This window comes from Leptonychotes weddellii, chromosome 11, assembly GCF_054177405.1.
Source record: "Leptonychotes weddellii isolate Sample4059 chromosome 11, ASM5417740v2, whole genome shotgun sequence".
In the NCBI taxonomy this organism is placed as follows: Eukaryota; Metazoa; Chordata; class Mammalia; order Carnivora; family Phocidae; genus Leptonychotes; species Leptonychotes weddellii.
In genome coordinates, this window is record NC_138379.1 from 64,519,674 (window position 1) to 64,545,354 (window position 25,681).

Here is a 25,681-nt window from a genome sequence, read left to right on the forward strand (position 1 = left end):
AAAAGATACTCCAGATGCCCAATTTTATTTAACAGTTCAAGTTCAAAAGAGCAGACTACCTTTAAATGTCTGTTTCTTTCAAGTTAACTGTTGACTCTTGAGCAACACGGATTGTACGCGAGTTCACTTAAATGTGGATTTTTTACAGAACTGTAAATGTATTTTCTCTTACGATTTTCTTAGTAACATGTCCTTTTGTCAGCTTACTTTATTGTAAGAATACAGTATATCATACATACAACATAAAAAACACGTGTTAATCGACGATCTTATTGGTAAGATTTCTGTCAACCATTAAGTTCTGGGGAGGAGTCAACAGTTATATGTGGATTTTTGACTGCACTCCTAACCCCCACATCGTGCATTGTGCAAGGGCCATCTGTATTTATAAACACTGCTGGTATGCCCTGGGAACTACAGAATAGTAAAGGTTAACATTCGAGACAGCCTCTGGGTAAACATCTTTCAGAAAGTCTTTCAGCTAATCTAGGAAAACACTGCCAGGAACCACGCACTCTCAGTGGCTTCAAAGCCTCTGACAATCTGACTCTCCCCCTCCATGATTCTCTAATCCCACCCTTCCCTCAACTCTACTCTTGCCAAGCTCAATCCCATCTAGACTTTTGCTCACCCTGTTCCTCCTTTTGGGGAAAATATTCCTACTCCTCACTCTAAATTCTATGATTACAACTAACAGAGATGAGCAATATATGAAAACCAAGGCCTACGCGGTTACTGTTCTCAAGTTTTCTGATTGCAAATTTAGTGTTTAGCAGAAACACAACTAAAAACCACACGAATGTTTATTTAATTAAAAGGTGCATGAATCCAAAGTATGATATAGCAAAAAAGCAAAACTGAAAGCTTAGTATCCTTTGAAAGGGAAATAACCCCATTCCTCTATTTTAGGAACTGTGGTTAGTTCTGGGTACCACATTTGATGAAAGACATGACCTAAGTCCGGTGGACAACTGGGGTGAAGAGGGGATTGAGATGGGAAACCCTGAAGAAAATGAATGCTTAGCCAGAAGAACTAAAGTTTATGCATGACATGGGTAGACAACTACTTCCAAATACTTGAAGGGCTATCTTATTTGGTTAAGTAGTCATATTTGTTCTTGTCTTCAAAAGGGAAATGGGAAGGAAATTTTGGTCCACTATGAGGAAGAACTTTCTAGTAGGCAGACTTCCTGAAGTGAGACTGGACAGCCTGAGGGAGAGCCTGACTGCTGCTTTCTGGAGGTGTAAATGCAGAAACTGAACAATCATTTCATGGGGACACCGCAGAAGACATCCAACAATGAGGCCTGGACACTGAGGTCCTGGCAACTCAGATCTGACACGAACAACAACATCAAAAGGCACTGAGGCAAACAGAGGGCACGGAAATTTGTCCTTTCCATAAAACCAACTGCAACACTCTCCATACATATGCTCATTACAGTGTTAGTACTTTAAGAAGGATAATCGAAAAGCCGTTTTATTCCCCACTCTGAGTTAAATTTTTTTTTTTCTCTGATATTTCTTTTGGTCCCAGCCTGATTTTTTTAAGACCCTGTTCCTGTGTGAGCACTGCTACTCTGAAGTATTCTTAAATTAAGAATAACAATTAAGCCATCCTTGGCTTCTTTTGCATGGAGATCAGAAGAGGCCTGTAATTCCACAACCACTCCTGCTAATCTGCATTTAAAGGCAGAGACACGGGCACAAATGAAGGCATGGTACCTGATGTCGTCGCCCTCCCCCAGCACTCATCACAGAAGAGACACATGACCCGACAGCATGAGAGGCTATCCTACCGCTTTCCACAACTAACGAGAAAGTTCTCTCTAGAAGTTCACCCCTTTAGTAAAGGGGTTGTTTCCGCTGAGTAATGAATAAAAGACACTGTTTTCACATGCCTTATGCAGGATGCATGTCATACATGGAGTCAGGGTTCTTTACTCACAAGCTGAAATCGATGACCAAAGCTCAGCCATTCTTTTTCCACAAGGACTTCAAAGCCTCGGATGCTCCGATAGTACCCATCGAGCATGAGCATGGCAAGGGAAGTCAGCTGAGCTGTGCGGTCCCAGCCGTCACTGCAATGCACTATCACAGATGTCTTCCCGGACTCTACCTTGTCAGCAATCCGGAGAGCCCCCGCAAGAATGAGCTGCCAAACAGATTTTTAAGTGAAATTTTTAAAAAATTAAGTGCTTCCTTCTTCAAAATTAACTAACACAGTTTTACTACAGATGACTGTCTCAATAACACATGAAGAAAAAAACATCAGTCCCTTCCTAAAAAGAATTCTTTTTTTTTTTTTTTTTTTGATTTTATTTATTTGATAGAGAGAGACACAGTGAGAGAAGGAACACAAGCAGGGGGAGTGAGAGAGGGAGAAGCAGGCTTCCCGCCGAGCAGGGAGCCCGACGCGGGGCTCGACCCCAGGACTCCGGGATCATGACCCGAGCCGAAGGCAGACACTTAAGGACTGAGCCACCCAGGCACCCCACCTAAAAAGAATTCTTGTAAGTGGCAGAAGATCTATAATATTTTGCCTTTGTACCTAGAAAAATCTCATAAATCCAGGCTCCTATTGATCTGAACAATGAAAGAGTCAAATGATGGGTATCTCTGGGTTCTGTACAAATCAACAGTATGAGTGAGAGAAAAGAAGGATTAAGTTTTAAAGAGAGCTGTTTCTAAGAATCTTCAAATATTCCAAGATCATCTATTTAAATAAAAAATAATATGCCAAATGAAGTCATACACATTAAACAATCCCTACTTAACCAAAACAGAATAAATATGAAAGCAATAAAATTGGATCTCTCTTACTCTATAGCTTCTATAGCATTTATTTTACTGTTTTTATATATGTCACATAGCTTACAGCAAGCACAGTACAGAACTTTAAAGCTACTTTTCTGTTATCAGTATGAATGACAAATTCTCATCAGATCAATATATTACTATGTCAACTTAACTGGTATTTGAAATAATTTCAGTTATTTTTTTAAATATGCAGACAGTGCAAAGTATCTTTTCTGAAGTTGATCTTGAGTTAAAACTAGACAGAATTAGATATAACCAAATAAGAAACACAAAAGTATAATATTCTTTAAAATGAATAATACAGTCCCATTCTTCTCTGCAATGGCTAGACCATACATACTTAGAGAACAGTATGGGTCCACAAACACGGATCAGAATGAAAGAAAGTAGATTTTCTAGGCTTGGAGAATCTCGTGATAACTTCCTTTTGATTTTAACTATAGGCATATTCTGGAACTGGGGTACTCCAAAGCAATGTCAATCTTGACTATGCATCAGAGTCACCTGTGAGCATTTTTTTAAGTGTCTGGGCTCCATTCTTCACTATTCCTGGCTTACTATTTTAAATATCTTCCACTTGTAATTCAGTGGATATCGAGACTTAGGAATCACCGACCCAAAGGACTAGAACAGCTGGAAAGTTAAGACTGACCAGGGAGTTATCCAAAGTGGTCACCTTTCTTCCATGGTCATCTCCCTCCCTCCTTCCCTCCTTTCCTCCGCTCCCCCCTTCCTTCCTTCCTTCTTTCACTTATAAAATAAACATTTTGGAGTGCCTTACGATGTGGCAGGCTCTGCTCTAAATGCTGGAGACAGCAGTGAACCAAAGAGACAAAGGGCTGCTACATTCTACTCGAGCGAGGCCAGCCAGATGCAAGTAAATAAGAAAATACGTACTGTGCCAGAGGCACTGCCCCCTGCTGGTGGAGCTGTTATTTTGTAAGGTGTGGTGGGGAAAGGCCTTTCTGAGAAGGTGTTATTTGAGCAGAGTTCTGAAGAAGGTGAGCAGGTAGCTTTGCTGGTGTGAGGACTGCGGGTGGAGAAGGCAGTCCAGGCACAGCCGATCTCTTATACCTCTAAGGAGACTTGTTTCTGTTAGAGCAAGCTTTTTGGAGAGACTGTTCTACGCGCTGGTGGAATGCCTTGCAATTTACTGAAGCTGACACTGCAATTCATGTTTGCTTTCGCTTCCAATCAAGTGTTACTGTTTACTATTTACACTTCACAGGCTGTAACAGATGGGCCCCCAGAACATGCTCTCTGACTGAGGAGTGTGTGCACTCTGCTACACTCAAGCTTCTAAGCATCTGGGAGAGCAAAAATAAAAATAATCTCTAATTCTCAATTAGGTCAATTTGGCCTTCTCTTCAGTTCTGTCCGAATTTTAGATTCGAATGTGAGTACATGTCTGCTCCTTATCATGAAAAATCTCATTTCCCTTTATTTCACAGTATGAATGTGTATGTGGCTATAGAAGTCTGTATCTCGGTACGCTGTGTTACTGAAATTTAGAACACAGATGGAAAAAGTTATGTAACCATACAAAGTGCGATCACATCCGGTGTTCCAAACATGCCAGTGACAGGCTGGGCACATCAGTGTTCACAGGGCAGTCTCCACATCATTTAGCCTTCATACCCTTCGTTCAACTGCTTCGCCTCCCTTCTCTGACCAGAATGCCTCTCACTTCACTAGTCGAGCAACACAGATTTAGCGGGTGCCTGTTATTCACACACACAGTGCTGCGCTAGCTCCTGAGGGGTCCAAAAATACTAATAAATTACCCAGCCCAGGTTTCCATGAATTAGGAATATACTCCAGCTGACACAAAGTAATTAACTGAAGTGTAAGGTCTTACCTAATGAGTTGGAAAGAGAAAGTAAAGTGAAAAGTGCAGAGACAATGGAAGTGGGTGTGATCCGGGAAGGCTTCATGGAAGAGAAGAAATCGGAACTGGGGTCTGAAGGATGGGTAGAATTCAGACAGGGCGGGGAAGAGAGGGGAAGAGAAGACCACAACAGAACCAAATGCACAGTATAGAAAACTAATTCATTCAAGCAACACACCTTAGAAGTACTTACAATTTTCAAAGCAGTTATCAATTTTTTCATTATACAGAAAGATACCTTCATCTTAAGTTCAATTGTAAGAAAAGTGCCAAAATAGAGGGGCAGAGAAAGTCCTTGTCTGATATTCTGTAATAATATAAGGAAATAATAACATATACCTAACCTTAATATGTTCAAGCCAGTGAGTAGATTCCAAGTTAGACAACCAGTGAGTCTCCTCAATGTTAGGGTACACAATCTCCTTCAGTTTTCGTAATGATTCTCTCATAACGTGAATATTGTGGATATCCAGAAAAACTAGTTCTGCATTTTGATAGGCATCTTCACTCTCATAACCTCCACCCTTCGCCTGGGGAAAAAAAGCACACACCACAGGAAATCATAAATGAATGTACACCCACTGCATGTAAACATATGTGAAAAAGTGCCATAAAATATCCAATAACATGAAAGATGATACATATTATTTTCTTTTTCTTTAAGATCTTATTTATTTGAGAGAAAGAGAGAGCGACAGAGAGCACGAGCTGGGGTGGGAAGACAGTAGGGACAGAGGGAGAGGGAGAAGCAGACTCCCCACTGAGCAGGGAGCCCGATGCAGGGCTGGATCCTGGAAACTTGGGATCATAACCTGAGCTGAAGGCAGATGCTTAACTGACTGAGCCACCCAGGCACCCCGATGATAAATATTACTGATGAATAGGAAAACTCCATGGGAAAATGTCAATGGCTCAGGACATCTTAACACAGCCACTCCCTACTACACATTCTTCTTTATAAAACAGGAATATACACTCTAACCCTGACTTCCTTATGTGGCTGTTTTAAATTAAATGTGATACCATATATGAAGGTCCTTAACATTTTTAAAGCACTAAATTTTTCCTACCTATATTTCCAGTTCTACCCGAGCATAATTTATTAGAGAAGACTGAAATCACCAGCTCTGTATGCCGGGACGACGTCTAGCTAGTTTCGTACTGGCCCATGCTTCTTCACCTCCCTTCCTCGTCACCTCATTTTAATCTTAATATTTGCAAAATGCTTTGCAATCATAATGACTTGCTTCTATTTCAACCACATAATTATTTCCAAATAAAAAGACGGAACAAGTATAACAGCACAGAATACCATAGCATTCTAAGATAGCCACTGTATAAAAAAATTAAGTGTTCATATGACTCACACCATTGAAAACTACAAAACCCACCAACGCCTAACCAACAACAGATTACCAAAAAACAGAAGGTCTGTTTCTAACACTGACAGTCTGGGAAATAGTTTGGATTCAAGATTGGCACAGCTACAAAGTTAACAGTGTTTCAGTGGGTACCTGTTAAACAAGGATTATTCCTGGAGCATGGGAACTGAACAGGTCAGGGGTAAGAGACACTTTCAGTTCAAATTGGTTGCAACAAATTCTAGAAAGATGGCAGTGGAAACTACACAGGCCAGTCACAGAAACAAACAGAAAATGCTCTGGAATCAGACAGTTGTAGAACTTTGTGAGTATACTAAAAACACTGAAATATATACTTGAAAAGAGTGTGTTTTCTGGTATGTGTATTAGATTTCAAAAAAATTGACATTTAAAAGAAAACAGAACAACTAGACAGTAAAACCAAAAACACACGAATCATTTAAAACAGAAATGGGGACAAAGCATTCTGTGAAACCCCAAAACCACCCACAGCCACAAGATCTAAATGCTGTCAGTTAATGTGTGGGAAGAAGCAGAGGAAGCGATGGATATAAAAGGACTGGAGAACAGGAGAACCATGAGAGAGCCTTACGCTTTTTAGTGTTTGTTCTTCTCGTGTTGGCCTTCATCTTCCAGAACTATAGGGAAGCCCAACAGGTCAATCTAAGAAGTGCAGCTGAAAACCAGGAAGGGTTCCGTCCATTCTAACAGCCCATGAATCTAACGGATCTACAGTAGATCTAAAAGGGCCAAAGCAGTCTAACCTTTCTGAACTCTCCTAACAGACCAGCCAGGGATTGCTTCTGCTAATAAGCACATCATCAAAATTGAGCAGACAGAGTCAACAGAGGCAAAGGAAGAGAAGGTCCAGAGAAATAAGACAAAGGAAAAGAAGTTTCAGGTAAGGGAATGGGGTGGGGGAGGTATTGGGTGGGAGAGACAGGACAGAGCCAGGAAATCCCAGAAAGTAAGACTTCATATTTTTTAATGCTACATGCAAACAATAAAAGAGGCAGCTCAGTGAAATTAGTTCTAACTTCTGGGTACATCTAACTTCTGAGCCATGGCTTCTAACTGAACCAACCACCCTGAAGGTTCAGGAAAACTAATTTCACCTAAAAATGAATAATAGGAAAGGATCAAGGTCAAGTCCCATAGGCGCTATCTTAAAAAGAGAATGAGCAGCATTCATAACATATCCTCTGAAAATGCCTCTCAACACTGAAATCTCTTTTCAAGCAAGCTAAAGACATTAAAAAATAATACCAGGCATGAAAAACAAAATAAATTGGAATTAGAAAACTCAAAAATGAAGTGACAGAACTTGGGAACAAATTAGAAATAAAAGGAAAAAAATCAGGAAGACTAAAGAAGAAGAAACACAAGAGTAAATAATACAGCAGATAACAAGTTAAAAGAAATAGAGAAAAGGAAAATATTTAAAACCAAAATGAAATTAGAAAGACATAAGAAGGAGTCAAGAGAAAGTGACAAATGATGAAGAAAGGTGAAGAAGAGCCAACACAAGAGTCCTGAAGAAGAAAGTCAGAACAAGGAAACAGAATGCTAAGAACAATGATTAAAGAAAACTGCATGTATTTTTTTAAAAAATTGGAAATTACATATTGAAACAGCACACATGCATACCTGAGAATACAGACCCAGAACACACAGCATGGAGACATATTCTGGCAATAACTGTACTTCAAAGGAAAAGAAAAAAGTCCTTTGAACATCCAAGTAAAAAGAGTGACGTAGAAGGTAAAGAAATTTAGTTTATGGTTAGCCTTTGAAGCTTTATGCCAAAAGAAAATAAGCAACATATTTAAGAAACTCAGGAAAATCACATGTAAGCTAAGGGTTTTATGTCCAGCCAAACTGACTTTCAAACTTTAATAAAGGACACAAGCTCCTATTAGCATACAAACACTCAGAGTATTGTTCCCACGAATGCTTGCTGAAATATTTAGAGAACAACTTCAGATGATGATGATAATAATAATAATAATAATAATAATAATAATGTCTAGAAAGTCATCCATATACAAATTGCTTGTGAGCACAAAATATACAGCTATTTGTCGAAGTCAGAGGTAAAAGGGAAACTGTTCAAAAGGGAGAACGTGTTAAGGCTATATCTGCTGACAATGTCAATATAATACAATGTATTTAAAAGTGGGGGAGGATGGGGAGAGCAAGTGAAAAACAATTAACTTTCCAGAAGGTACTGGTGATGGTGGTATTAATATTGTTATTCTGAGATTGGTAGGATAAAGCACACAAGTAATTATGAAACATACATATCATCCCCTGAGTCTTTGAGAACCGGGATTGCTGGTGTGGAAGAAAGGAGATACATATGTAATTTAGAAGAAGCTACATAAAAATTGTTTAGCACTGAATTTAAATTGAAAACACCAGTAGGAACTCTTGAGGTACTTTACCTCTAAAAATATGTAAATATTCCCTAATCCTATTCACTGGAAAGACCTCAAAACAGTACAAATCCAGTAGCAGATATCCTCAGCACCCCAGACGATGGTTTGCAACACCATTTGGTACTAATAGGAATGAGAACTTCTTGGAGAAATAGCTGTTTTGGGCACCTGGGTGGCTCAGTTGGTTAAGTGTTTGCCTTCAGCTCAGGTCATGATCTCAGGGTCCTGGGATACAGCTCCGCATGGGGCTCCCTGCTCAGCAGGGAATCTGCTTTTCCCTCTCCCTCTGCCACTCCCACCTGCTTGTGCTCTCTCTCCCTCTTTATCTCAAATAAAAAAAATAAATAATCTTAAAAAAAAGAAAGAAAGAAAAAAGAAAAGAAAAGAAATAGCTGTTTCAAGGCTGTGGCTAGGCAATGCACAAGACTTTCTGATGGGTCTGGTATATCTCCCTATACCAGATAGCGAAGATTACTACAGTTATATCAAAAGAACTCAGGAGATAACTTGAAAAGCCTCCCTCTGACCAAAGATGAGAAATTTTAACTTCAAAAAAATATTATCTGCGATGGATTAGAAGATGTTGAATATGTTTAAATACATGCATTCATAACGATACTTTAAAAAATCAGTCACCTTCATGGGATGACAGGAAGTAAGCTCATCACTGGGAAAACTGACCTAAATTCCTGGTTAACCAAACTACAGATAAAAGAAAGTGTTTCTTTACAGAAAGAGTTCAACCAATAACTGAAAGAGAAATCATGAAATTAAAACACCACCATTTTGGAGTTAATGTATCTAGGCACTGAGCATTAACAGCTGCTAACACCCCAAAAAAGAGAATCAGCCACAAATGATGTGCCTCCTGATATGTTCCCTATAGCCTTGCCAAAGGTATCGAACCTGGATCTGAATAAACCTCTAAATTCATGTGGAAGAAATTCAAAGGACAGAAAAAAGTTGAACCATACCATGCATGCAACAGCAAAACTTGGGACTATGGAAAACTCTACAGATAAAAGGTCAAGAAAAGAAAGTGAAAGGCAAGGGGAAGATTACAGATTAAGAGAGACTTAAAACACAATATTTAAAAAAACAAGGCTAAACTTGAGTCTAGGGATATATACTTCAGTAATGAAATATAAAGAAATGCAACAAGATGACTATTATAAAAGTTAGGATAGCGGTTACTTTTAGTACAGTCAGAAGGCTGAAGCAGGGCATCCATGGAAGACTTAGTGGCCGGCAAAGTTTTAATTCTTGACATGGGTCATGACTGCAAAAGGATTTGTCATATTCAAATTGATTAGGTTATAAAAAAGGTTGAGAGTTCAGGTTACAAGTATTTGTTGCAACAAGGATGTACATTTTTGCAAATTAAAAAGCCAGGGGGTAGGTGTGGAGATTGGGTGAAGGTAGTCAAAAGGTACAAACTTCCACTTAAAAGATAAGTTCTGATGACTACTGTTAACCATACTATATTATATATTTGAAAGTTGCTAAGAAAACAGACCTTACAAATTCTCATCACAAGGAAAAAGAAATTTGTGATTATATGAGACGATGGATGTTAACTAAACTTATTGTGGTGATCATTTCATAATATATACACATATCAAATCATTATATTGTACACCTCAAAATTATGCAATGTTCTACATCAATTATATCTCAATAAAACCAGAGGGAAAGACATCAGGCTGGTAAACTGAATCGACCTTCCTGACGAATACTGACCGTATGTAACAAACCTCTTAAAAAACACATATTTTAAATTTTGATACAGTCATTGTATATGTAGGATACTCTTTTAAGGAAATAAAGATGCCAACAAAAGATATTTATTTCAGTGATATTTAAAATACTAAATACTTAAACACCCAATGCGAGAAAAATGACTAAATGAATAATGACACAGCTGTAATAAGTACTATTACAGTGTTTTTCAAGAATATTGTATTAGATGAAATAATTCCTATAGTATTAAGAGGAAAACCAAAGAAACAAAATAATCAACATATAAGTGTACCAAAAAGTAATGGGGGAAAATACAGCAAAATATTAGTGGATATGGGTGATTTTAATTTCCTTTATCTATGCCTGCCGAGTTTTTCTATACTGTCTAGTACATATCTTGTAACCAGGAAAATGTACCAATAAATAAAATATATCAGTTGTTAAAAAAAGAGGGGCTTTCCATACTGACATATGTAAGAGAATGCTTTAAAAAAATAAGATAGGGAATATAACTTTGCCTTACCATCTTTTCTGCATTACATTTCTCCTTCCTTCTCCTCTCATGCTAGAAAACATACTAAGTCTCTCTCCTGCTAATTCAGAGTAGAGTTTTGGAAGGGAAACAAGTAATGACTGGAAAAATACATGCTAGTCCCTGTGCTGCAAGCTTCACGTACTCATTATCTCATTTCTCCTTTAAGGGGAAACATTTACAGTTTAATAGAAAATGCCTGCAACTCACAATGCCCTCAAAACACTAAATAGGATGGAAATAATTAGGCACACGCACCATAATTTAATTAAAAGGATGATCATCCCACCATTGTTTATAAAAGCAAAAAACCCAGAAATAAACTAAATATCCAGTAACAGTTGATATTATTAGTTCTTGTACCATTAAAATAATGTTATAGATAAATGTTTATTGGCACAGAAAGATACAGTGTCAGTGTTTTAAAAAAGAAGTTACAATTATCCCACTGTTTCAAATATATGTGTGCATGCATATACTCATAGGTCCGGAAGTACAACCAAATTTTAATGATGTTACAGGATTTAGAGTGTTTTAAAATATGTTCTTCTTTTTGCTTATCTGCATTAGCTGATTCTATAATACAGATACATTGTTTCTTGGGGGTTAAAAAGGTAACTTACTAAAGCTAATTTATATCCCTTCTCTCTCCTTCGCCTATGGCAGATTTTGTCAACCGGGCAAAAATTTCTATTTCCACAATGTAAATATTTGTTCTACAGCAGAAACCAGGGCAATTGCTCCAGCTAAGTGCAAGTATGCAGTGTGAATAACTTCATTAGGTGAAGGGCAGGGAGAAGGGGGCATCACTGGCCACTGGGAACACTGCTTTCCAATTCCTACAGCCATGCTGGGCAGAGTTCAGTCAGACATACGCTCAGTTAGTTGTCAAGTTTGGAGAAGGGAGAAGGAAACCAGTTAACTGCTGAATAGTTATTTATTATGTACATGAGCACAGGGTTATGCACTACTTTTTATTAGATGAGTTTTGCCCCCAAGACAAGCCCGTTAGCTATTATTATTCTCATTTTGCAAATGAGCAAATTAAGGTCTAAAAAGAGTAAATAAACCATCGCCACATGCCACTTCACTTTGGCTGCATCAGAGCCAGCTGGTGCATGTGTAGCCCACATAGAAGACACCCAGTGAGTGGCCATGGGGATTGTTTCTGGGCCCTATGGGTCTGAAACATTGGAGGAAGAAAAATATGTTCCACATGAAAAAACAAACTAAAACACCAGAAAAAAACCTTAATGAAATGGAGATAAATAATTTACCTGATAAAGAATTCAAAGTAATGGTCATTAAAGGTGCTCACCAAACTTGAAGAATGGATAAACACAGTAAGAACTTCAACAAAGATATAGAAAATTTTAGAAAGTACCAAACAGAAGTCACAGAACTGAATAATTAAACTGAAAAATGCAAGAGGGGTTCAACAGCAGACCAGATGAAACAGAAGACAGAATCAGTGAGCTGGAAGACAGGGTAGTGGAACTCAACCAAAAAGAATTTTTGCAAAAACAAAAAAGAATTTTTAAAAAGTAAACATAGCCTGGGGCACCTCGGTGGCTCAGTTGGTTAGGCGACTGCCTTCGGCTCAGGTCATGATCCCAGGGTCCTGGGATCGAGCCCCGCATCGGGCTCCCTGCTCAGTGGGAAGCCTGCTTCTCCCTCTCCCACCCCCCAACTTGTGTTCCCTCTCTCACTGTCTCTCTCTCTCCCTCGCTCAATTAAATAAATAAATAATCTTAAAAAAAAAAATTTTTTTTTAAAAGTGAACATAGCTTAAGGGACCTATGGGTCAACATAAACTGAAATGACATTTGTATTATAGGGGAGCCAGGAGAAGAGCAAGAAAAAGGGGCAGAAAACTTATTTGAAGAAATAATGGCTAAAACTTTCCCTAGAGAAAGAGACATTTCAGTCCAGAGAGTTGAAATAAGATAAACCCAAAAAGAGCCATACCAAGTCACATTATAATTAAAATGTCAAAAGTTAAGGATAGGAGAAAATCTCAAAAACAGCAGGAGAAAAACAACTTGTTAAATACAAAGAAACCTCTATAAGACAATCAGCAGTATTTTTAGCAGAAACTGTGTAGGCCAGAAAAGAGTGGCATGATATATTCAAAGTACTGAAAGGAAAACCTTCCTACCAAGAATATTCTTTCTGGCAAGGTTATCATTCAGAATTGAAGAAGAGATTAAGAGCTTTCCAGACAAAAGCTAAAAGAGTGTATCAGACTTAACAAAAAATGTTAAAGGGACTTCTTTAAGCAGAAAAGAAAGGGCACTAATTAATAACAAAAAAATATATGAAAGTAAAAATTTCACTTGTAAAGACAAATCTACAGTAAACATAGTGCATTAATAACTTATGAAGTTAGTACGAAGGTGAAAAAAATAGTGAAAATAACTATAACCACAATAAACAGTTAAAGGTACACAAAATAAAAAGTTGTGAATCTGACATCAAAAACATAAAATGTGTCAGGGGGGAGTAAAAGTGCAGAGTTTTAAAATCATTCAAACTTAACCCGCTATCATCTTAACACAACTGTTACATAAAAAGGCAGTAATATATGAGCCTCATGGTAACCACAAAGCAAAAACATGGTACTGAACAACCAATGGGTCAACAAAGAAATCAAAGAAGAAATATAAAATACCTTGAGACAAACGAAATGGAAATGTAACACACCATAATCTATAGGACGCAGCAAAAACAATCTTAAAAGGCAAATTTCTAGCAATGCAGGCCTACCTGAAGAAACAAGAAAGTAGTAAATAAACAATCGAACTCTACACCTAAATAAAGTAAGCCCAAAATTAGTAGAAAGAGGAAAATAATAAAGATCAGAGTGGAAATAAATGAAACAGAGACTAAAAACATAATAGAAAAGATCAATGAAACTAAGCCAGATTAATAAAATCAATAAACCTTTAGTTAGACACACTAAGAAAAAAAAGAGGGAGGGCTCAAATAAATAATCAGAAGTATGGGGCGCCTGGGTGGCTCAGTTGGTTAAGCGACTGCCTTCAGCTCAGGTCACGATCCCAGGGTCCTGGGATCGAGCCCCACATCGGGCTCTCTGCTCAGCCGAAAGTCTGCTTCTTCCTCTCCCACTCCCCCTGCTTGTGTTCCCTCTCATGCTGTCTCTCTCTCTCTCCCTGTCAATTAAATAAATAAATAAAATCTTAAAAAAAAAAAAATAATAATCAGAAGTAAAAGAAGGTAAGTCCCAACTGATACCAAAGAAATACAAAGGATCATAAGAGACTACTCTGAACTATTATATGGTTCACAGTAATAAACTGGACAACCTAGGGGAAAAAATGGATAAATTCCTAGAAGCATAGAATCTTCCAAGACTGAATCAGGAAGAAAACAGAAAATCTGGATCACTAGCAAGGAAATTGTATCAGGACATAAGTCCAGGACCGGACAGCTTCACCAGTGAATTCTATCAAATATTCAAAGAAGATTTAATACCTAACCTTTTCAAATACCTACAAAACTGAAGAGGCAGGAACAATACCAAACTCATTTTATGAGACCAGCATTACCCTGACACCAAAAACAGACAACCCAAAAAAAAAAATTACAAGCTAATATCCCTAATGAACATAGATGTGAAAATCCTCAACAGAATATTACCAAATTCAACAATACATTGAAAGGATCATACATCATGATCAAGTAGGATTCCAGGGATGTAAGCATGGTTCAACATCTACAGAACAATCAACAAGATATAACGCATTGACAAAATTAAGAATAAATTTTATTTTTTAAACAATAGGCAGAGGATTTGAATAGACATTTTTCCAAAAAAGACACAGATGGCCAACAGGCACACGAAAAGATGCTTAAAATCACTAATTATCAGGAAATGCAAATTATAACCACAATGACATATAACCTCAAACCTGTCAAAATGGCTATTATCAAAAAAATAAACATGATGGAAAAAAGTATGAAGGTTCCTCAAAAACTCAGAAATAGAACCACTGGGTATTTATTGAAAGAAACAATAACACTAATCCAAAAAGATCTGTGCACTCTATGTTCACTGCAGCATTGTTTACAATAGCCAAGATATGGAAAGAACCTACATGTCCATCAATGGATGAACATGTAAAGAAGATGTGGGGGGGGGGGTGTGTGTGTGTGTGTGTTTGTGTGTGTATATACACAATGAAACACTACTCAGCCATAAAAAGAAATGAAATCTTGCCATTTATGACAGTATAAATAGACCTGAAGAGTATGATGTTAAATGAAATAAGTCAGACAAAGACAAACACTGAATTATTTCACTTATATATGGAATCTAAAAAACAAAACAAATGAACAAACAAACAAGACTCATAGACACAGAAAACAGAATGGTGGTTGCAGAGTGGAGGGTTTGTCAGGGAACAAAATCGATGGAGATAAGGAGGCACAAATTTCCAGTTATAAAATAAATGTCATGAGAATGTAACATACTACATGGGGACTATAGTCAATAATATTGTTATTGTGAATTTGAAAGCTAAGATGGTATTATTATAATTAATATTAAAAGTTTTCATTATAAGGAGAATATGTTGCAAATTTGTATGGTGACAGATGGTAAACAGACTTAATGTGATCATTTCACAATCTATACAAATACTGAAATATGTTGTAAACCTGTAACTAACATAATGTTGTATCTCAATTGTACTTCAACAAAAAGTGAACAAATAAAAAGTTAAAAAATTAAGTAACTAACTAGGGGCACCTGGGTGGCTCAGTTGGTTAAGCATCTGACTCTTGATTTTGGCTCAGGTCATGATCTCAGGGTCATGAGATCAAGCCCCGTGTCAGGCTCCGCACTCAGCGGGGAGTCTGCTTGAGATTCTCTGTCCCTCCCCCTGCTCGCTCTCGCTCTCTAAAATAAATAAATAAATCTTTAAAAAAAAGAGATTAAGTAACTAACTCAAAGTCATACCATCAAGTAGGAGAGCCAGTATTAGAATCTACATCTTTGTCACTGGAGAGCCTGAAATCTTTCTACTACACATGGTGGCTCCCACCAAACCCAGCCAATTCATGAAACTATAATTGTAATCTTAATTACTGAAAGACAATCTCACCTTATTGGCAACAGCATTGACACTTGGCCGGGCATCAAATATAAAGATTTTATGAGACTGGGCATTGGAGTCCATGATAGCTTGAAGGTATTTTTCATCTTCTTTGCTTCGCTTTCCACTCACTCCTACCATGGGCTGGCTACACCGAGTGATAGTGGCTTGACTTTCAGGATGAATCCATGATAAAACCTTAATGGGGGAAAAAACAGTGACACACTCTTTATATATTTGTTTATAATTCTTCTCAAAAACACTTCTCTATAAAATTCTGCTTTCTGATTGGTTCCAAAGCCTAACCACGAAAGGCTATTCAAGGCTGCTATAAAAATCATCACCTTTCTTTCAAGCCAACTCTGGCATATGGAAAATTTGGTCTAATCCTTTAATCAGGTGTTGATTTACATAAGTCATGACTATTCAGAAGTGTTGTCTCTAGAATCACAGTACATTAAAAGGGGGTTAAATAAACCCCTTAAAGTTTTATTACTAAATCAGCAAACTGTCCAACTATAAAGTCTTCAGAATCTATGACTTTTGTACCTAAAATTATTTGAGCCAATCTTTCTAAAACACAGTAATTCATCATAAATTTGTAAAGTTTTCTTTTCTCTAGGATTTAAAGGAAAAGAGCATTTATCACCATGATTAAAGAATATATAATAAAATAAAGAAATAGTGAACAATACAGAGCCAACTTTGTTGTCGAGTTAAGAATCACAATTCTGTGCAGTTCTCTCCTACCCATGTCAGACTCTCCAGAAACTTCTTTAATCTAAGTCTTTCCTCCAGTTTTAATTTTACTAAATAACTCATTCTCTAAAATCCCCGTAATAGACATGTTGCTATAGCTATTTTTATCCTGCATCCATTCTCCCGTTCATTAACCTCAGCATTACGTAGAGTACAAAAGCATTTGCAAAGTCTCACCAAAGCTTCACACTTACTGGGATACGGCCCCTTGATCTGAAGGATGCCACTCTCTTTAATTCGTCATCAGGAATATTTGCCGGCACAACCAAGAGGGCAGGATATGTATCACAAAGCTCGTAGCGTTCATTTATCTTTGTTATTCTCCAGCTTTCATTTGGAATTCCCTACACATGAAATAGAACGTAAGACAAATTACCAACTAAAATATTAAAAGACACTGAAACAGAAGCCACCTTATTTAGCCTCTCTTATCTCCACTATCCATCTCTTAAGTTGCTGGAATAGTTACTGTCTACTTGTAGTGACCAGGCTTTTAGGATGAGTTAATGTAGGGATCTATGTTCATTTTGATGCTCAATTATATATTGAAAGATTTCTTAAATCATTAAATACTGATAGATTGCTGGGTCTGTGCTAAACATATCCAATGGGAAGGACACAGTAAGACTGCAAATGTTCCCTGTCTTAAAAACAAAAAGTTTCACTGAGCTTGACTGGATGATTCATTTTGCTGCCATTCATCTACATAAAGAAACTTCAGGGAGCAGGTACCCAGTATCCATCAAAACGCTATACATATATTTATCATTTAGATACCTAAAGTGAATTTTTCCCTCCTAAATTATAGTACTAATGGGAATGTTGCTAATCTAACACATATTATAAAAGCAAGGGAGTAACAAAGCAAAACCAAGAGGCAAGTGGGCGCCTGGGTGGCTCAGTCGTTAAGCGTCTGCCTTCGGCTCAGGTCATGATCCCAGGGTCCTGGGATCGAGTCCCACATCGGGCTCCCTGCTCGGCAGGAAGTCTGCTTCTCCCTCTCGACTCCCCCTGCTTGTGTTCCTGCTCTCGCTATCTCTCTGTCAAATAAATAAATAAAAATCTTTAAAAAAAATTTAAAAAATTAAAAAATTAAAAAAAAAAAACAAAACCAAGAGGCAAGAAATAATTTAAAAAACTTTTTAAAAACACATCAATTATTAAGCTCTCATTTGATCCTTCAATATTAGCTATAACCAGTCTACTACTTCACAGAAAGGGTTACCTAAATAAGATACTTACAAATTTTCCATCTTTCATTCTACAGAAAATAAAGCCATTAAATTAGTTGGAACTAAGAAAATATATATATTTAAAATTTAATGGACCCCGACAACTCATATAATCAATCAGAAAAAGAAAGAATTGAAAGATTTCTTTATTATAGTTTTAAAAACTATACTAAAACTACTAATTATAGTTTTTTTTAAAAAAAAAAAAAAACCTTTATTGAGTACCTATCATGTGCCAGTACATGTCAGCAACCTCTTTACACACACACACATGCACATATTATTGTATCCAGGTTTTGTTAACTCCATTTGATAGATGACGAAACAAAGGAGGTAATAAAGAACTCCATGTACATTGCACATCTATCCTTTTTATTTAAAAGTACATTGTTCCTTTAAAAAAAGAAAACTTAGTATCCTGGTTCACGGAATTGTTATAAAAATCTGAAATCAAAGGGAAGAATGTACTCTCCTTTAAAGAGGTATTTCTCAAGTGACTGCCAAACACCCAAGAGGGTATGAACATTAAGTAAAGAGAGAAAATTCCCTCCCAGTAATCATATGGTAAATAGAGTTTCCATGAATTCCGAGCCATGGTCCGTTTCTTTACCGGTGCCTTACACTCTATACCCTATTTAATTAGCCTTGTCCCAACCTGCTTCTTACGATATACATCACCCCCTCCCTCTTGCTTTCCTAACTTTTTATATACTAAACAACTATTCAGGTAAGATGCTTTCTTATTTTTAGAAATAAAATAAAGACTTAATTAAAGGCTTAAAATATGTTTCCATGCTATAACAAAAAAGTACAATGAACTGGCAAGTTTATAGAGGTGATACTCAAGCAAAAACCTCAGATACAACTCATCCCTCTCCCTTACCCCCTTACATCCAATCAATGACCAATTTCTATGATTTTTTCTTCTAAAAGTACCAAAAGAAAACTTTGTTCAGTATTTTCAATTCTCATTGCATCTTCCCTAATTCAGGCCATTATCACTTCTCTCCTGTCCCTCTGCAATCCATTCTCCATGCTGCCTCTACAATAATCGTCTAAGAAGCAAGTTATCATCGGGCGCCTGGGTGGCTCAGATGGTTAAGCGTCTGCCTTCGGCTCAGGTCATGGTCCCAGCGTCCTGGGATCGAGTCCCGCATCGGGCTCCCTGCTCCTTGGGAGCCTGCTTCTCCCTCTGCCTCTCTCTCTCTCTCTGTCTCTCATGAATAAATAAATAAAAAAAAAAATCTTAAAAAAAAAAAAAAAAGCAAGTTATCATGGCATTCCTCTAAAAACTATCAATGGTTACCTATTCCTTTTCACATGAAGCATAACTCCTTCACCAAGATGGCATTATAGGTGTTCTTGACTTTGCTCCCCCTCACAAGAACAACTGACAACTATTCAAGAACAAGACAGCACTGAGAGAATCCTCGAACATTGGACTGAAGCAATTCCTGCACTTCAGAGACCCAGACAGACTACATTAGAAGCATAAGACAAGTGTCCCTCCCCTCCAGGCCAGCCCGGCACCACACAGAAAGGTGTCCCCTGAGCCACAGGAGACAACCAGCACCTCGCCGGTTTTGTGGGTCACCTCGTGGGAGCCCCTACTCTGATCTTGCACCACAGGAACTGCAAGGGAATCTGTGGGGCTCAACCACTGGGGATCTGACTGTGATGGAGAAGTGCGGACAGGCTTGCAACAACCAGCACATGGATGCTGACAAACTGAGTTCATACCTCCTGGGGCCAAGGAGGAATCCATATGGGTGGTTTTGCTCACCTGCAGAGCGGAGTCAGGGGCGCACACACTCTGACCAGGGAACTCAGCAGGGTGCAGAACTCCCTAATTTGGACCCTCAAAGGAGGAGTTTTGCCAGCCCTAGAATTCAGTTTTCCCACCCCCAGGCCAGATGCTAAATCACTGCCCCACACACTGCAAAGTATCTTCCCACCCCATCTGACCAAAAGGACTGGCAAAAACTGGAAACAGTGTGGACCAGCAGCACTCAAGCAGGGAGACAGGAGAGAAGAGCTGACTGCCCCCGGAGCACAGCCAGTCCTGGGAATGCAGCAATCCCAAGAAGGGAGTTAATTCTTAGCTGGGGCTGAGGGTAGCTCTTGGCTCTTCCCAACCACTAAGGCTGTTTGGGAAATTGAGAGTAGCTAGTGAGGCCCCTCCCCCTCCCACCAAGGCAAGGAAGCTAAAACACAGACCAACCAGTTGTGGAGTGTCTTCTAGCCCCATCTGACCAGAAAGGGCAGGCAACAACTCATGGTAGCAGTGTAGTCCAATGGTACTCAAGCCAAGAAATGGGCAGATAGCCAAGAACAAAGCTAGTGGCCCTGTTTGGTCAGGGAACTTGGGGATCTAGATCAGCTTGAGTTAACACAACAAAGAGTTTTACTGGCTTTAGAGCTGTTTCTCCTGCTGCAGCCAGGAAGGGAATCTAACTCACTGCCCTGCTCATTGCTGAATAAAGCTCTCAGCCTGTCTGGCCAGGGACCCTAACTAGAGAACACAAGAAGCTCCATAGCCCATTCAACAGCCCCATGTACAATGACATTAGAACAGAGCACACAGCCCATGGCTTCTCCAGTGTGCAGAGTAAAACCAGTGGCCCTGCTGGACCAGGGAATTTGGTGAACAGTTAGGCCTGATTTGGGTCCCCAAACAATGAGCCTTGGGTCCCATCATGCTGTCCTGCCAGGGCAGGAAAGCTAATTAATAGCCCCATCTACAAATGAATACAGTACCCAGTCCCAGCAATCTAGTATACCTGACCGGAGAATCCAGGTAACTGTAGAGCCCATCCTACAGCCTCACTTGGGTAGGGAACCAAGCCAGCAATCCCATCCAACTGCTCTCAACCAGTAGCACACCCTTCCCAGTCTCTGTCCTCAGAGTTCAAACAGTTGCCTTGCCCCAAAACAGACCATAATAGTAGGCCCCGCCTGCCCAAGGACAGTACCAGCAGACATTCCCAGACACCCAAAGTGAACTGATTAGTGAAGAATGGTCTCTGCCAAAGAAAACCTATAAATTCTGGAAGAAAAGCCCAATCATTCAAATGTGCAGATACCAATGTAAGAAATCAAGAATCATGAAAAATCAGGTAAATATGATACCACCAAAGGAAACTAACAAAGCTCCAATAATTGACCCTAAAGAAATGGAAATATATGAACTGTGAGACAAAGAATTCAGAATCCTCTTAATGAAATTTAATGAGCTATAAGAACACATAGACAATTAAACAATGATGAGCAAAACAAGAAGTTCCACAAGAAAACAGCGGGCATAAAAAAAAGAACAAAAATCCAGAAATCCTAGAGTGGAAAAATACAATAACTGAACTGAAGAATTCAACAGTTTCAAAAGCAAAACTCAACCATACAAAAGAATCAGGGACCTGGAGGATAAGATATTAGAAATTAACCAGTCAGGGACACCTGGGTGGCTCTGTCTGTTAAGCATCTGCCTTCAGCTGAGGTCATGATCTCAGGGTCCTGGGATGGAGCCCCACATCGGGATCCTTGCTCAGCGAGGAGCCTGCTTCTCCCTCTGCCTGCAGCTGCCCCTGCTTGTGCTCTCTCTCTCTCTGACAAATAAATAAATAAAATCTTAAAAAAAAAAAAAAAAAGAAATTAACCAGTCAGAATAACAAAAAGAAAAAAAGAATGAAAAACAGTGATGAAGAAAGCCTACAGGAATTATGGGACACAATGTAAAGAAACAACAGTCACATTATGGGAATTCCAGAAGAAAAGAAAGAGAAAGGGACAGAAAGTATTTTTAAAGTAATGACTGAAAATGTCCTGAATCTGGGAAAAGAAATGACATCCAGATCCATGAGGCCCAAAGTACCCCAAATATGTTGAACTTGAACAGGGATACACTGAGACACATTACAATTAAAACATCAGAAGTCAGGATGCCTGGATGGCTCAGTCAGTTAAGCATCGGCCTCCAGCTCAGGTCATGATCCCAGGGTCCTGAGATCGAGCCCCACATCAGGCTCCCTGCTCCACAGGACGCCTGCTTCTCCCTCTGCCTCCACCTCCCTCTCCCTCTATTTGTATTCATCACTGTATATTTTAATCATCAGTTTACTTCTTTGACTCCTCCACTAAATATATGCTCTTTGGAAGTCAGGATTATGTCTTCCAGTTTCACAGACTCAGCCACTAGTATATGTAGTGCTACATAACTTGGATGGATGGATGGATGGATGAGTGAAGGAATGATTAATGAATAAATCAATGAATCACAAGGAAGCCTTCATAAGAAGCAAAATTAGTTTCTCAGGTTTTCTTAGACAACATGGAGTCAGAGCTAAGATGGCTGGATCACCGGAGAAGCATACATCACCTGAGATCCTAATGTACTACCCCCAACCCAGGGAGGTACTCTCATCTCTCAATCCCTTCTCATATCCTTAAAAAATTCCTCCCAGGGAGAACTACTATTACCAGTGGGACTGTGTCACATTCTTCAGGAAATTGGAAAGGTGGGGGTAGAACCACTGACTTAAATTACACTATTGGCTATTGTGTTCCTATTCCTAGATAAGGTGATACACCTATCTCCACTAAAGGAACTGCCTTCCAAACTGAAAAGTGGGGTTGACTAGTCAGCATACACTCTTCGTAGACACAACTACTGATCTTTGGCATACATATTTATAATTGCCCTGCAAATCATTGTCCTTCAGTTAATGTATCCATTTTTCAGAGTCAAGTTACAACCCAATTAACTGGATTATAGCTTTCCTTAGTTATTTACATTGCAGTGCTAAGGATAAATTCTGTTTTCCTTGACTGGACTTGAGTGTTTTGCAAATTTGTTAAGCAACACATCTATCTACCTTATGACTGAATATTTCTGCAGAAGACCATGTTCATTTCCTTAAGACTGACTTTTACTGTTTTAGCAACTTGATGATTTTTCTTGATCTTATCCACAAATTTCAAGGGTCCTCTGTATAATCACTACATGCATCAAGAGTAAAGAAACATCCTCTTACATGACAAATTTAAATAGTTATTAATAATTTTGCCCATTAAAAATAATGTATGCTCAGCACTATAATGTATCGGTCTACAGAATTAATGTGGCTTTCCCCTTGTGTTTTAGTGGCTGCACACAATGAAGCTCACGAGTCATGATTTCTGTTTTTAGAAAGCTTTACAAAGTAATAAAAACAATAATAATCACTTGGATAGATTTCTTTGGTTAATAAAATACCTTCCTGTATATTACTAATCCTTCAAACATTCCTATAAAGCAGTTCCTATGACCAAGTAAAAAATAAAAGCACTGTGACATAAATGACTCATTCAAGAACATATACCTAAGACTGAGAACTAAGTAAGAGCTAGAGATATGAAGAAAAGACTCAAACTCAGTCTTCTAAATGCTCGGGAATTTGATTGTGGTAACAGTTACACAACTCTGTGCATATGTTAAAAGCCAGTGGACTGTACATTAAAGTGGTACAATTTATGGTATGTGAATTATACCTCAACTTTAAAGAAAAAAAGAATAGGCAGGTCTGTATGTTCTGAGATGGTATGTATCCTCCAAAATACATTAAATGAAAAAGAAGGCATAAAATCTCTGAAAACATACATAGGTAACCAGCAACATTATTTCCTAAAAGGAAAGGAACTGGGGTGGCTGGGGGACAAGGTTGTCCTGGAAGGGAAACCAACCTTTCAATTCAAATTCAATTCAAATTCAACTTCTGCATTTTATACAGAATGCAAGTGTAACCACTTTTAATTTTTTTTAATTGAAAAGAAAAAAAAGAATACTCTGATGTGTTCTCTTTAGTCTTAAGGTTTATATTAAAAGATTATCTTCATTTTCTCCTGTAATAAACTTAATATACATCAAAATCAACCCCCAAACCTGAGTCTTCTAACCACAGGAAATACAGTGTTCTCTATACTACACTTCAGTTTAGTTGCCTCAGGGACAAAGTGTCTAGCTCTGCAGGAAAAAAACCTCAAAAATTCATCTAGTAAGTCAAAGATCATAAAGCATCTGTATCATTTCATGTAGAGTTCGATGCTCTATTCTGACAGCCCCATTTCCTAATCTCGTAATACTCCTTCTGTAGGGGTATAGTTGTTTACTTACTCTTTAACTTACATTCTCTTTTCCATAATAATTTATTTCTTTTCTGTGGACATACTTATCTCACCTGCTTTCCAAAATTCTAGGTTGATGGCAATTTTTGCCCAGATTCCTAGAGAATATTCCTCATTTTGACATTTCTCAGGACATTTGTTAGATTTTCTGATTGCTTTCCCACCTAATTCTGATATCGGCTTTTTGAATTAGCAAAAATCTTGCAATAGACTCTTGATTTTTAGTTGATTCACTTACTGCGTATTCTGTTTCATACTTTGCCAAGCTGATGACTTTATTAACTGAATAAGAAATTTTCAGTTTTACTGGCCAGATGCAACTGAGCAACAAACGATACTTCAAACCATTTGGATATCTTTAGTTCTCTAGTGGTGGATTTTTACTCTTCCTTGCTTTGTGAAACAAACTTAAGTAAATTAGAGGCTCCGTAATTCAAACGCAATGTTTGAAATCTAAATACAAAAATCACAGCTTATTTTCGTATCTGAATTCTAGAATAATCTGGATCTGAATCTAATAATTACCAAAGAAACAACCAATGTGTCTGAACTTAAATTCTCAAGAAAGCAGAATGAACATGCGGAAAGTTAAAGACTATTTTAGGTAGAGTTTAAATATTCAGTAAAGGACTCTGGGAAGTGGTGTACTGAGAGAGAATAGGGAGGATGACAGACTGTCACACAGATTTCCAGACTGAATTCTGCTTTCATCTCTTACTGTGATGAATCACAGATAGGTTTTCTCATAGTAAACCAACCCACCTTAGTCATGTTGTATTATCTCTTTTGTATATTATCAGATTTGATTTGTTAACATTTTATGTATGTGTGTCCTCTATGAAGATCTAAAACTTTCAAAATTTCATGGGGAGCTAAGTTATAAGCAGAAGTACTATGAAATTTTTTCAGAATTATACTATAGGATACCCAAAAGAGAAAAAGGTGAGTGAATAATGGTGAATGGTATATAAGAATATTAAAATGTAAATATATTTACCATTTAATTTTTATCATTATTAAACATTTTTAATAAGCTGATTTACTTGTTAGCTCTTAGATAAGTAGAGATTCATAAAAGATCACTAACATAGTCTCAAACAGTTTAAAGAAACTGAAAGGTAGACAAGAAATCAGGATTAGCCTTCATTAAAACAACAACAAAACCCACACAACTATATAAAACTATATACTTCTACCCTTAAGTTTTTTGTTGTAATGAATATACAATATTAAAACTGAAAGAACAAAAGTACTTACCTGTCTTCTATACTCTAAAAGAGAGTCATATAGCTTCCACCCATTTTCAGGGAACACTTCTTTGTATTCAAAAGCAAAAAGAGGCTACAAAACAGTAAACAGAGTTAATAGCTACAAAAAGACATTTCAGGAGGTCATGAATCAGAAATGAATCTTTATACGAGGAATTCTTAATCGCAGGAAACAAACTGAGGGTTGCTGGAGTGGGGGGTGGGGTGGGAGGGATGGGGTGACTGGGTGATAGACACTGGGGAGGGTATGTGCTCTGGTAAGCGCTGTGAATTGTGCAAGACTGTTGAATCTCAGATCTGTACCTCTGAAACAAATAATGCAATATATGTTAAGAAAAAAAAAGAAGAA

At 38.0% G+C, this 25,681-nt stretch overlaps 1 protein-coding gene across 1 annotated transcript in view; it reads right to left on the reverse strand.

The window, feature by feature from the left end:
* MTMR2 (myotubularin related protein 2) overlaps nt 1–25,681 on the reverse strand; it is a 111,529-nt gene that overhangs the window by 10,918 nt on the left and 74,930 nt on the right. The window contains exons 6-9 of the mRNA XM_081799053.1: nt 16,871–17,020; nt 15,927–16,115; nt 5,053–5,238; nt 1,949–2,155 (exon numbers count right to left, since the gene is read on the reverse strand). Of these exons, the coding sequence (XP_081655179.1) occupies nt 1,949–2,155; nt 5,053–5,238; nt 15,927–16,115; nt 16,871–17,020 (732 nt within the window). The remainder of the gene's footprint in view (nt 1–1,948; nt 2,156–5,052; nt 5,239–15,926; nt 16,116–16,870; nt 17,021–25,681) is intronic.